This window comes from Dreissena polymorpha, chromosome 8, assembly GCF_020536995.1.
Source record: "Dreissena polymorpha isolate Duluth1 chromosome 8, UMN_Dpol_1.0, whole genome shotgun sequence".
In the NCBI taxonomy this organism is placed as follows: domain Eukaryota; kingdom Metazoa; phylum Mollusca; class Bivalvia; order Myida; family Dreissenidae; genus Dreissena; species Dreissena polymorpha.
The window spans coordinates 101,858,134-101,873,520 of NC_068362.1; the positions used below are offsets into that span (position 1 = coordinate 101,858,134).

General features: G+C 33.9%; 1 protein-coding gene across 1 annotated transcript; it reads left to right on the top strand.

Moving 5' to 3' along the window:
* Positions 1 to 10,332: 10,332 nt before the first annotated feature.
* Positions 10,333 to 14,793, top strand: LOC127842949 (calcium-binding protein P-like). Its single transcript, XM_052372749.1, has 4 exons — positions 10,333 to 10,393; positions 12,832 to 13,263; positions 14,040 to 14,060; positions 14,297 to 14,793. Exons 2-4 carry the CDS (start codon positions 12,840 to 12,842, stop codon positions 14,515 to 14,517), a joined length of 666 nt encoding a protein of 221 aa, XP_052228709.1. The 5' UTR covers positions 10,333 to 10,393; positions 12,832 to 12,839; the 3' UTR covers positions 14,518 to 14,793.
* Positions 14,794 to 15,387: the final 594 nt, after the last annotated feature.

Below are 15,387 nucleotides of genomic sequence, written 5' to 3' on the forward strand. Positions count from 1 at the left end.
AACCAAGGGACTTTCAAGACTGGAATTTGGAGTTTCATTTGTTTCAAAACTTTGATCATTAATTAAAGGTTGGCCACTTGCTAAGTTATTGAACATGGGATCTGCACAAGGTGTAAACTCATCAACAATTTCAGCTGCATCAAAACCAAATTCGTTTTTAAACTGTTCATAAGGCATTTCAACTGGTTTAACTTGTTCTTCACTTAAATCATCCCAAACAATATTGAAACCATATGTGTTTTCAGACATTTTACTTACAAATCTTGTATATTTCAATGTTTATCCTTATTAATTTATTTTTCAATAAATTTTGTAGAAGACAACTTTTTACTATAAACTGAGCAGGGCCGTACACAATGTTTTTTTTTATATAAATAAAAAATAACAAAACAAAAATCGTGTAATTTTATATTTTATTTTAACATTTCTTTTGATGAATATGTCATATATATATATTTCTGCAAAATATGCACATTTTCTTCGAATGGGTGACCTTTAAAGTCGATCAATGAACCAAACAATATCGACCTAATTTTAGCGCATATCGCATGACGTCATTTGAAAAGTAGTCCGTGCACGCGACAGGTATATTCCACAGTGTTGAAGACAGACAAGTATATTCCACAACGTGTTATACCGTCAATGTCGCGGTGAAAATGGGATAAAAGGCAGACAAAACATATTAACTCTATATACTACAGTGACTGTCCTTTACAGCTAGGCCTAAGCAGTGTCTGCATACTAAGAGAGGCCAGACTATGGTATACTCTCAGGAATCTCTAAAAAAGGAAGGCAAAGCAGTTGAGAATGGCCTATCTGTGCGACAAGCTGCTAGTCAATTCAATGTACCAAAATCTACAAATGGCGATCGTGTATCTGGAAAGATTGCACTCAAAACTACTCATGGTCGGCCTCCCGCTCTACCAGTACATGTGGAAACCAAAATTGTCAATAGCATAAAGATGGCGGCTAAATTAGGCGTTGGACTGATTTAACCAAGTCTTTCTCAAACATCGTAGACCAGACAGACGATAACTTCTCCTTCTGGATGGCCCTGGCTCCCGTGATACCCTTTCTATCATATAAAGGGCAATTGAAGAAAACATCATTCTTTGCCAATGCACACATTATCTTCAGCCACTTGACCGCACCGTATTTGGTCCGTCCAAACGTTCATACAACGATGCATGTCCTACATTTTTAACGGACAACCCATTACATCAGATAACAAAGTATACCTTCCCCAGTCTATTTTCACGAGCATGCGACAACGCTGTGAACTATGTAAAAATACAGAATGGCTTTCAGAAAGGCAATACCAATGAAAGCATTCAACCCAAGTAGACTTACAGAGTTGCCTGTCGATCCGAATATGTGTACTGTCATTAATGAGTCGCTACTAGGTTACAAAGCATCACTTGCTACATCCACTGACAAAGCAGCTCTTGCGTCAATACATGTCTCTTCTTATAATGATGCTGAAGCGTTTACCACCAACGTTGTGGATCTCCTCTACTCGATATCGCAGATCCACAACTTCTAGAACTGCTGTCATGCAGCGGATTTACAGAGGAGGAGGAGGCGAATGTCAGCGTGACAGACGACATTACAGTGCTCAGCACCATTGATGCCCTGTTTCTACCGCCCACAACCACCGAAAGACCAGTCGGAAAGTCTAAACGTGAAATTTGCACAAGTCACAAGCTTTTGACCAGTGCAAACGTGGTTCTACAGAAGCGTTTGAAGTTGGAAAAGAAACTTAGCAAAAGTGCTAAGTCTAAACCAAAGAACCTGAAATATTGAGCGGAAAAAAGCGAGAGACGTAGGACCTAGCCTATGAAATATAATAGGCAAGCGTAAAATGACTGTTATGTCATCATCTCGTTACAACTATTTCTCTTCAAAATGAAGTCGATAGCAATGTTAAATTTAAACAGATTTGAAACGTTTATATATAATAAAATGACCAAGCTTTAGAATCTATTTTTAGAAAACAATTAATTGTCCGTATTTTCCGAATTAAAAAATTGATGTCCGTATTTTCACCCTCTCGTGTCCGTATTTATCCTGTACCTGTCACTGATGTTAAAAACGGTGTTGTTACCCGTTTTAAGACGCGAAAACATATCAATGGTGACGATAATATCCGAGGACAATGTTTCGCAAATGCATTATTTAATGACTGGCACCCGGCATATTGGTAGCCCACTTATCACAACCTGTCGAGGAACGGGTTGCAGAAATCGTCCGTATTTTCCCGGAGAGCACGTGTATGTTAAATGACTACTGATATTATATTATGTTTTCAAAATAAATGTTCAGACCGATACAATTAAAAAATAACTCAATTTTACCCATTTATAATGTCCATATATACATGAAGTCATTCGATCAAAATTCAATGATGGAGGGCATTGTATTGCACAAAGCAAATTAATTAAAATTGTATGTAAAATAAAAATACCATTAATTACGTTAAACAACATTAATATAATAGCGAACTTGTATTTTTATTCTAAGGATATTACACAACTGGAATTTGCATGAATACGAAGTATTTACAACTCTATTTACGATGTTTTTATTACTATTTTTTTAATCAAATATCAAATTTTTAAGACAATATTTTGTACTTAAAACTATAATTTTACTTCATATGTACACGTGTAAATACCTTTGTTTTGCAATGCAATCTTAGTTGGAGTTAAACCAAAGAAAACATTGACTTGATTTAAATACAGTACTGCCCATTTAATATGTTTATTTTACAATACTGCCCCTTTAATTGGATTGTATTGGATTTTTTTCACTTCATCGTGTCATCGCTTTTCAATTGCGTCATACGAGACTCTTTCACTGTTCTTGGCTACATTGATTTTTTTGACGTCATCGCTTCTTTATTGCTTCATACGACACACTTTCACTCTTCTATGCTACATGCATAGGTCATCGGGTTTAAAGCGTTAAATGTTATTAATATTTTCTCTCTGACGGGTGTCTGTTGTTTGATTTATTTTTAAGCAGTAACATAAACAACCAAGCTATGTTATATTGCTGCATATTCCTGTATTTGCGCGATGAAGATCTAAACAATCAACTTTATGATGCTATATTCTAAAATCTTTTTCTAAAAACAAGGGATGTAGTTGACATTTGTTCGTAGTTCCATTTCATCTTTCCTCAAAAAGTTGTAACTCTTTTGCTCTGGTCTCTTTCCTACCGTTTAGTAATTAAATGGTAATTGCATTGAATGCGTTTTGATACCCTTTTATTTTTGTTTTATTTCATTTGCAATGCTATGAGGTTAAATTCTATTTACACGTATATGTATCATAAATATAATTGGGCCAAGTGTGAGGCTCAGCGCTTTAAACCGGTTTAAACCCCCAATGCTTTGCATTGACCGTTCCAAGGCGGTGACCCCCGTTGTATTCTTATATGTGTTTATGGAGTGTTGTATTGTGCTGTTTGTACTGTCTCAGCAATTGGTCACGTGCCATAAATAAAGGACCAACTAATTGTATATAATAAGAATGCAATACTGCTCCAGCAACTGGAGTTCTACTTCTTTATATTGATATGCAAACACTCTATTAGCATGTATTGCACAGTTGAATTATGGCCTTTGTCATACTGACGCACGTTTTATTTTCAGTCAGGTGTTTCGCGAAGTAAATGACAAACACATAAGCTTTGCGGTATTCATGCATCAGATGTGTATGGGATGGGCGCAACTGAGCCGCGTTCTGATAAAACTGGGCTTAATGCATGGGCGTGAAGTGTCGTCCCAGATTAGCCTGTGCAGTTCACACAGGCTAATCAGGGACGAAACTTTCCGTCTTTATGGTATTTTTAGTTTCAAGAAAATCCCGGACTTCACAGGCTAATCTGAGATAACACTTTACGCACATGCATTAAGCCCAGTTTTCTCAGAACAAGGCTTAAATGATTATAAGCGGCAAATTAAACAAATTCAGCATGCGCTCGAACGCTTGAAAGGATATGTACTACATATACCACTGCTACAAGAGTGTCTATCTGACTAAGACCACATATACCACATATAAAGATTATTATGTTTTCTGTTTCAAATATGGGCCAACATAAATGCATAAACCATTCGTTATCCGGCTCACGTTGCACGATGCCAACGTTGTGTTTATGATTTACTGGTTACGTTGTGTGACTGTGCCCATACATCATTTGATCAGTCTGTACATAATATTTGCTTTTTGGAGCAATATATTTGATGTACCTAATGTCAACACCGAGGCCATTGTACCCATTACGATAGCACTTGTTAAGTAATTAGATGAACAGCACTGGGCGTGAATTTATTGCAATCACAACACACGTCTGTGGCAGCATAAACCTCTAAAGACTAATCAATAGCAGGGGCAGGTGATAATGCTTTAATAGTTCCAGAAGGTCCGGGTTGTTTAGTTTTCCCCAATTTTGGGATGAGTGCTCCTGTATGCGATGAACTTAACATCCTTTGGTATGCCAGACTATTTGGCAGTGGTTCTTATAGGAATCACTATCAACAACACATTGTCATAAGCTTTGTTCATGGAAGTAGGTAAATAGCACCTTCACGTCTGTTGTGGAACCTAACAAATCATATCAATCTAAATTGTGCGTAGTCATTTTATAAAAATAAAATATAGAATAACTAATACAATCTTTCGTTTGCGTTTTATAACAAATATGCATAAACAGAAAACATATCGTTTAGAATTAAAATATAGACTAGAGCAACGAAGTAGATCTACGTTTCTGAGTAGAGACATACAAAAGACGCAGAGATGATTTTAGTCTAGAATAGATGTTAGTTACAATAAAAATACACACAAAGTATTGATTATCACTGCCATTATAGTAATGTTATAATAAATTAAAACAACACTACCCTATTAACTATTATCTTGACAAGTTTATAAATAAACTGAAATATCTTAATGTCTGTAATATCCTCAAGCAAACCTTCTGGGTGGGTTTTCAGAAGGGAATTTTCGATTGCTGTACCGTGACGAACACCAGCTTATTTCGACATGACCCCACAATACTCTCATGAGACATGTCTGTTGACAATCAGATAACATATTAATACTATGCTGGGTTACTTGGTTTACCAATATTTACTTGTAAAGGGATCATATTGGAATGTGTAACTGACAATCACTGTTCTACTATAGATTGGATGACAATTGCGTTGAAATAATGTAATCACCAATCTTCATTAAAGTTATAAAAATGGTCAAGTAAACCACCCGCTTTTGAATATCCTTTGTTTAAAATAAAATAACATTTAAAAACGTTCCGGTAAAAACAAAAGTTAATTTAATTATATGACCAATGAAGCAAATAGATTCGTCTGATAATGTCAACTAAAATTTACTAATACATGGTAGTTTGCAGACTCTAGGTCAGGTGAAATATCTCCTGTTCCTGACACCTGATCAGGTGCGCTACTTCCTTTCGAGAAAGAAGACGGGCCTGATCTGGTGGGGACTGATGACCGTGTTTTGGTGTAAAGCTTGTTGTTCTAACATTATGCTGAACAGTCAACCGTTTGGGGCGGTGCGCCTTTTTAAATATCTAAAAATGGGTTGTCTTCATGTATGGACAGAATATCAAAACAAGCATATATAAATTTAAGAAACAACAAATTATTTTTTCAAACATACGGGAATATACTCCATTTCACATCCCGATAATTAATTAGATAATAAGATGCATTATATAAGACATTTGCATTTAAGAACATGTTATAATAAACACAAGAAATTAATCATTCATAATTAATTATGTATAATTGAATAAATCATTTAAAGACTTTTTAATGCTTCATTTGACTTGTGATGGAATGTTTGTGATGATTTATTTACCTTATCTAACGAACATCTACAGCCAAAAAAGCTTATTTTAAAATAAGCAAAGAACAATGTTATGCATTCCTATTTAGTTTCGTTGCAGAACAAAATATCCATACGATTAAAATGAATACCTATCCGAGCGTTTGCTCAAATTCCTTTGAAAACGTTAAGAACTTGCTAAACGTAACTAAACATTCTAAGAAATGAATGTGGTATTGTTTTAGTTGTTGTTGTTGTCTTTAAGCTGGGATTCTTTACACACCTCTGACGCGTTGCAACGCTTTATAATTTTCGGGTTTTCTAATCGTCAAAATATGCATATAATGGAAATTTGTGAGCATAGTAAATGTTCAGTATAACTGTTTCATCGCAAACTACAACGAACGAGTGCGCATCTCAAACCTTTTTACACGTTGGTCAATTTGCCAAAACGTGAAAAGGTCAATTTTGTCTTGTGCAGTTCCAATATCAAGTACCTCTATTTTAAGCCCACATGCTTAACCTATATGCCTCAAACAAATAAGATTCATTTTACAGATGTGCTCTTCTCCAACCGCCAATTTGTCCGACAACTAGTGTTTTTATATTTGGTTTTAACGTATGTAAGGGTTGCACATACTATTTCAGAACTTAAAGTTTTTATGTGAACACGATATTTTCGAAATGCGATCATGACACGACCAGATTTGGCAGCATTATTGTCATATATGTATGTTTCTAATATATACTATATCAGCTAGATCGTTTTGTGTATAACGCTCATTTTTTAAGATTTTGTCAACACGATTTTGCAATTCAAAATGTGTCTCGTTTTGTTTAAATAGAACGTGTATGATGATTATTTAGTATATGCAAGTCACTTCATCTGGTTAGTGAACTTGTCTGTGTGAAACACATTTGCTGTTAGCATATCAGTGTATTTGACATGTTGTTTATTTCGAATTGAAGAAAAGTTAACAAGCAAACCGAACAATTGTTTGCGTCAGACATTTTCAAACATAATCCTTTCGAGAAGCATAACTTTTTTTCAATCAAAAGACTAAATATAATCGAAAGTTAACACTGCTGGTTTATGAAAACGTCCGATAGTTTTGCATGGAAGGTGGAGTTGGCCATTTAAAGCATGTAGTTTTGTTCACGTGGACGTTGAAACACTTCAAATATATTCTTAATTGGTTACAACGAAATACATTCGCTAATCGAACTGTGCACTATTACAAAATAAGTTTTTTATTACAGCCAAGGTCGGAAAAATATATAATTTAGTAATACATGATTTAAAATGGTTGAGAATACTTAGTCAACTTAGTTCTGTATAGTTATAATGATTGACACTAGTCCACATGCTTTTGTGTAATTAATAGTTGTTATCATCATGTAAAGAGTAGTCAATTTTATTGGCAAATATAATAGAATATAGCCCAACATACATAATGCATGTAATGGGGTGTAAATAAATGCGTATATTAAGGTAATTAAAAATAAGGTATATATTATATGGGCATAAAATCACAATGTATTAATTGTTGCGGACGTTGGACCACAATAACAATTGCAACATGAAACAAACTCGTATACTAGATATCAATGGTAGTTACATTCTTACTTTATATGATGTTTTCTGAGTCATATGACATAAGCATACACAATAAAACACGATGTCTAAAGAAAACGCATTGTTTAAACACGAAGAAAAAATGAAGTGTTCATCATTTGAAAAATCAACTGGCACACAAATAGGTGGTAATGGTCGAAACAAAAGGGTAAAGAAACAACGGTCATTACGGTCATATTTATAGTTTTTTCCTTCCCATTTTATTTATATGCAAGAAAAACAACACAACTAGGTTATGCGCATACCAATGTTTAACTGCTGCACGTAATGACGAATGTAGCGAACGTAAAGACGTTTGCACAGCGCATAATGTTAAAACTACTACACATATGTTAAATGTACAGAAAGTCAAGAAGTTTGGACAGAACATAATGTTGTTACTACTTCGCGTAATGCTTTAACTACTGAATACAATGACGAATGTACCGAACGTAAGGAAAAATGCACAAAGCATAATGTATATTCCACTGAAAATAATGATTATTGTACTGCAAACAACGACAACAGTCATGTGAAGTCAGTAATGGCGTTCCATAAACAACTATTGTAGCGCATATTATTTTCCTGTGCATGTGTAGGAAAGAAGCTGGGCTCAACAACGACAAGCTCTTAGATTTCCTGCACCTCACAGAAAGCATCAACGATACAAGAGCCTGAACCATCAGTTTTAATATCAACAGACCAATAACATGGCGTTATTTTTCAAACGCTTATAGCACTTTATTTGTACCATCTTTGTATATGCATGGACGTGAATATATAGTCTGACGGAGATCGGATAACAAATTGTGTTGTATTACAAATTCCAATATAATTTGCAACACTAAACAACCAACGTCCGTTACTGTTTGCATATCACTAAGTGACATACACAGCTAACTTCCAACCAACCAATATCTTACACAAGAACTAAATTTCTTGTTAAAAATGCATTGTAAATGTTTAGGTGTCAGGTCAATTACACGGGAGAAAGTCAGAACAGTGTTCCGTAGCAGACTTCGAAGTAAAACGTTTACACTTGCGATCGTGAACAAAAATTCCGACATGCAATTTTTCTTATAACCCCTTCGAGCTTTAAGTTAATTGTTAGAAGTTACCTTGTCCTTGCTTGATTGGTACTAAAACATTGTTTTAAATTTAGCATAAAACATTTGAAATCCGATATATAAAATATGCATTACGATAAATTAATACGCAATATAATCAATAAAAAAAATCCGTAGTCAAGCAATATATGTATGTTTTAAGCATGTGTTCAATATTCCATCATCGTGTGGCTCCGTTTTACTTTAATTAAAAAAACTCGGTTTTATTTGCAAAAGTGTCCGATCGCAACAACTACAGAGGCAGGAAGAACTGTTACAAAGTAAAAACGTTTCTGCAAAAACATATATTTTATATTTTATATACTGAAACTTGCAAAGGTAAGTATTAGCGTAAGCTTTTATATGGAGTGTATACTATCGGTTTCTTTTATGTGAAATAACACGTTTAAGAGCTTAACACTCACGTTATGCGGTGGTATGTAGACTTGGTCTACAGTTACTGTTATGTGTGGTTCTATTAGTATAATGTATATACCGCTGCTACAGGAAAAAGAAAAGTTCCGGATGGGATTAAGCAAACATTGCATGTAGTGTAATTCATGTGGAATACAAATGCCAACATCCTAACTGTCAGTGTCACTATAGCTTGATTTAACTGTTTTGGTAGAAGAGAAATGTTAAGAAGACTAGTTATTACATGTACATATGTAATCATACAGTAAATACTTACCCGTGAAATAAATTATCTGATGTAACGATGAGATTAACGGCAAATTTACATGGAGTTATATAATTCATAAATGATATTTATTAGATTTGTTGGAATATCGATTTTAATTCACGAGTGATCGTCGAAAATGAGTGCCGCAGTAACGACTGAAAATATATTTGTTCTATGATCACGAGTCAATTAAAATCGTTTCTACCAAATCCAACACATTTTATTTTTATGTTATGCTTACAATGATTGGTTTTGTATTTTTCTCTTCCGGAAAATATAATTTCCCGATGGACGCTCCGAAATGTTATAACAAGCATTTTCAATGAAGGCGTATCTGTATGTTTTTATAAACATTCAATGCAGAGTAATCGACATTGGTAACATCGAGGGTAACAATGGGGAAACCATATAAATATAAAAATAGTCCCGGTCAAACAATTGAAAGTATCGATAATTCTCGCTGTTATATATTGCTTTGGGAAAGCCAAAATTTACAACGACTGATGCATTTTTATGCCGTTGTAGGGGCCAGTTCTATTGTTTCGGTTAGTTTTAATATTTGGAATTATTTTCACGGTTAAACGTTAACATTAACTGGCGTCTGTCATTTAAATTCAATGATTGCATAGATGATGGGTTAAAATGTCATTATTCTTAAAAAGCGTTCAACATAAAAATAATAAGCACGTTTGAAATGCGTTTCAATCATGAAAGTTACCAAATACACGTATACTTATTTATTAACATAACTGTTTATTTTTTTTTTAACTAATTATTGTATGTGATTTGCGTTCGCCAGCAATGCAAATATAAAACAAACAATCGTGGGCGTTCCATGTAAGCGTTAAGTGCCAATTCTTGAAAACCGACATGCTTTATGAAATACTTACTCATATGTTATGCCTTATGCTACCAAATATTGAGATAATCTGTATATACTTCATTACACGTAAGCTGCAAACTATGCTAATTACATCGCATGTTGCTCACTAAGCTGTAAAATTGACTAGGTGGAAGTCGATTGGACATATACGATTTAGATTTATAGGGTAAATTCAATCATACTTAAGGCACATACAACGCTGCATTTCAACTTCATTACCCGATTCTCAGAATCCTCCGAGAAACGACAAGGGTAAGTCTTTATTTTGACCGGTTTACCTCTTCATAAAGGATATTTATTATATAATGATAGTATCAGCTAGTGTGAAATGTTTAAGATATCATTCTGTATCATAGTTGTAACTCATTAAAATATGTCCTACTTAATATTAGAAAATAATGTGAACACATTTACAAAGACAGGTTTGAAAGTTCGTTTTAACACTATATTTTGTTATTTTTTTTGCAACTAATTTTATATTTTTCATATGTCTAAAAGTTCTAATATAATGATTAGTACTATGGGCAAGTAATGAAAATGCAATCGATGTTTAAGTTTGTTTCTTTAAACAAGATTGATGTAATATATTGAACAAAAACACAAAATCGTATGCACGATTTAGCTAGGCAATACTATCGAAAAGTTTTTTCCCAGTACATCATCACAGCGTTGTAAAGTAAAACCATATCATTACAAACATTATAATCTGAAATATGTTTACGATACTGTTGTTTTTAAAAGGTGTGATATTTCGTTGCAAAGATCGTGTATAAAAGACAACCGTTAAAGACTTCAAACCACATTTTAATCAACTCGTTCATGAAAGTCGCTGTTTTTTTCTGATCTCGTGTATGGAATAAGGTACGAAACGATAAAACGTCGGATCCAATAGGCGATATAAAATTTTATTTAAGGATGATACAAATGACGTGATTCTTATTGTTTTCACCTTTGACCTGAAGTCGTTGGGGATGGCTTTTTTTAAATACGTTTTTTTCTAACGAAAAGTGTTCAAGCGACTCATTTTGTGCTCGTGCTCATGTTACACATTTAACAAAGGATATTTACAAATCTAAAACAGTTGAAGTAAAACAATTACGTATACTTTTTATTCCAACGATTTCGGAGAACAGTACACGAGTTATTTTTACGACTGTTAAAGTAAGTGTTTATAATATCTCGCGTGCGATACGCTGATTTCCGTATTACGAAGCAATTGCAAATATTCTGTTCTTTAAATTATCAATATAACATTTGAGTAGTGTTTGGACTTATCCTTCTTTCAATTACTACCGGAGTTATGCTATTTGTATAACCAACATTAGAGCATAAATACTATTTTCGGAAATCATCTTTAATGGTTGAAGTAGTGGCTGTAATATGCGATACACAGACGCCCGCGGGAACCGGTGCCTCGCCTGAAATAAAACATTAGGTCTGATATATCAAGTACACGTCATCGAGATAAGTTGGATTACGTGTTTAACTCTAATCGAAATAATAATAAATGTACGCAGTAATATTTGAAACAATCACGTGGCTATTGTTTCAAAGCAATAGCCAGTTTCGTAGGCGGAACCGGATGATATATGTTTTCATTATTTATATAAACAAGATAATTGCTTAATATTTTTCATGGAACCTGACCATTCTATGACTATCCAATAGTATCCAACATTTATAAACATTGTGACGATAGTGAAGATATATACGTTTATAATCTTTTCTTTAACGGTCTTACCGAAATACGTATCAACATATATCTTTAAGATATTTTATAGATATCAACATGCAGAACGAGTAATATTTGATTTTTTAATCAAAAGTTCATAAAAATGAATTTAGAAAAACAATCATTTTGTAAACAGTCAAATATTTGTCCATTTCAAGTAATTAATATATCGTCAAAGGACGTTCATATCATCAACACCCATAGGTTAAAATAGTCCAACTAAATAGATCCATACAGCGACGTCAACAAAAGCTCGTCTTTAGGGGTTAATTCACTCACTAAATATATCCCACCACATCCGCAGCCCAAGTCTATATGGACTGTGTACGCTTCGGTATAAGTGTACGATTATAAGATAAAAAACTCACATTCATTATTGGTAATGAATATTTAAGCGGACTTTCAGAACATCGTTTGTTTTAAAATAAAAGCGTCGGACTTACGATTCAGCTTGCAACACACAAGTTAAAAGCCACATCAAGAAGTTTTTTTAAAGTTGGTTCAGTCCTTAAAAAAGTGTCAATTTCAGGAATTTATAGTAAGCATCGTCCGACATTGTCTGTCCTTGTTTCAGTTACAGTGTTATATGAAAAAAAATGAAAAAAAAATAAAGAAGTAAAAGCATATATACCATATAGTGATTATAATTAGTATTAAAACATGCAATGCCATTGAAAACAATCTTGTTTAGCAGTCATTATTTCCACTGTGGCAATGTACACCCTGCGAAGAGTTTTTGAAGGCAGTGAAAAAATGGATCTAACTATGTTAACAATTAAAATAAGCGATATATGTTTTCGATTTATTGGGCGATGAACAAAATTTATTCAATAAAGATCTATAAGGTGCTCGTTGACTGGTTTTAAAATATTATGCTAAGACTGGTTGGTTATAAATCCTAATGCCGTAAGCAGATCACAAGGTCAATACTTAACTTGTTTTCTACTTGTCAATGTAGGTAATACGATGTTCTCAGCGCTACTTGTTTTCCTTGCGTCATGTTGCGGCGCAGCGATGAGTCAGTGGAATCCATACGGGAACTGGAACTCGTATCGGCCAGTTAAACCACCGATAAATCAGTACAACAGCTGGCCACCGAAACCAAACCAACCACAACAACCACAGCAGCCACAACAACCACCACAGCCTCCTCGTTATCCTCAACCATCATATCCGGCATATCCTCCACAGCAATCATATCCGGCATATCCTCCAAAACAATCATATCCGACATATCCTCCAAAACAATCATATCCGGCATATCCTCCAAAACAATCATATCCGACAAACCCCCCGTATAATCCTTGTGACGCTGTGTATTGCCGTCCGATCTATTGCAATTATGGACAATACACACCTCAAGGCGAATGCTGTCCGCAGTGCAACCCAGGTATTGACATGTTTACTATATTAGCTTGTAATCTTAAATATATCTATGAGTGGTTGTATCGTTACGGAGAAAGTGTCGAAATATGACACATTCTAGGTAAACAACTGATGTTTGATGTCGAATGATGTTGTACTTATAAGCAGTATGTTCGGAAGCTGGATTAATTCGAGTGTTGTACTCTTGCTTAACTCCAACTTAACGTTAGGTCGGACGAGAGCGCGATCATTCTTTCGACACGCGTCAACCTTTACCATCAATATGGTACATAGCTTATGAAAATGGACCGTCATTTAGGCACTTAATGGGTTGAAAATGTTGATGTAGATGAGTTTCCTGCGTCAAAAGATACCTACCTTGTTCATATATATTATATCAGATGGGTTTCTTCAAAGTGATAACAAATGTTGTTGAATGGCAAATTGATAGTGTTTTAGTGATATGGCCACGCGCCAAACAATTGTGTTTGCAAAAAATAGATAACTTCGATGAACTGTGTATTGCACCCTTTATTCAAATTTCAAACAACCCTTATTGCTTTTGATATATGTGTGCATAGGATAAAACATTAGGTCGGCTAACTACTTACAATTACTTATATCTCGGGCTTTGTCATACTATCGATTATAAGTGTTTTAAAATACCCATGTTTTAATTGATTGCATGAATTAGTTTTCATGGTGATTGTATCATTATTCTTAATATTGCCAAACAAAATAATGTATGTCCACATGGAGCCTTAGTAATCCCATATTAAGCTAAACCGTGTATTTTTGTAGGCACCTATTTGCCAGAAAAGTGTAAGTATAATGTTGTGTTTACCTTTAATTAATGCATTTACTCTTATGTTTAATTCCAGTAATATTACAGAAACCATAAAATTATTTAATGTTAAATGTGTCCATTTAAACAAGTTGGTAGTGTATGATTACTTCACTCACAGTACTTTGTTGTCTCAGTTCTTAAGCTATGTTTATAGACGTTATACATACTATTGAATTTACTTGTGTGAATAAGTTGTATATTATAATTTAAGGGAGCTGGAAGGGGAATAATGTCGTCGGCGACCAAGAAAAATACGTTGGGGAAGGTAATAACGTTGGCGAGCAAAGGAATGATGTGGACGGGAATGAGAATATCGTTGGCGGGCAAAGTAATGCCGTGGGCGGGAAGGGAAATGACGTTGGTGAGCAAAAGAATGCCGTTGGTGGGTCAGGGAATACCGTGGGATGGCAAGGGAATAACGTGGGCGGGTAAACTCCTTGAAGTACAGATAAAATGGATTCCATTTGGGAACGATACGTACTTAACATGATTTCCTTGTTGTCAATACTAAATAAATATTAATCAGCAACCTGTACCATTATTTATGGCATTCGTGTGATATACACAAGCAATTATCTAAAATAAAGCAAATATATGCACGCATGTTGAATATAAAAAATGTGTTTATGTTATAAGACAATTATTCCATAATTTTACATACGTATTATCTATGAAAATAAAGATGACGAATGCTGGCGGGTGCACATGGACGATCTATTGTTTATACGTATGTACACGATTACGAATTTTATTGCAAGTGTCAAATACGTGTTATACTTATTCCAGCGTATGTGATGCTTATCTATATGCAATTATTCGTTATATAATAACTGTTTAATAAAACAAAACACGATCGCAACCAATAATGTTTTCAAACTATGATTTATTGTTTATTTAACCATTTATTTTGTTTAATGCTGAATACGGGGTCTGCATAATTTGAAAATAATGACAGACAGACAGACAGATTTTTTATTCGAGACTTATACAAAGTACATCGTCTATATATATATATATATATATATATATATATATATATATATATATATATATATATATATATATATATATATATATATATATATATACAATCGCACATATATATTGTCACGTGATTTTATACAAAAAATTAATAAGCAGAAAAAAATATGTTAGATAAAAAACAAACAAAACAAACACAGAAAGCGAAACTCGTGTTTTAAAAAAAGAAAGAATGTTACAAATGCAGTCGGTAGTATATTACACACATTATATGTATACAGGAGATAAATATATATAGACATATCATTTATCAGTCTTGAT

Excerpts from the sequence above, each read along its gene's own strand:
- LOC127842949 (XM_052372749.1), top strand. The coding sequence starts at position 12,840 with ATGTTCTCAGCGCTACTTGTTTTCCTTGCGTCATGTTGCGGCGCAGCG. Across the intron at positions 13,264-14,039 it reads CTGTCCGCAGTGCAACCCAG|GCACCTATTTGCCAGAAAAG; the intron begins GTATTGACATGT and ends GTATTTTTGTAG. Across the intron at positions 14,061-14,296 it reads CACCTATTTGCCAGAAAAGT|GGAGCTGGAAGGGGAATAAT; the intron begins GTAAGTATAATG and ends TTATAATTTAAG.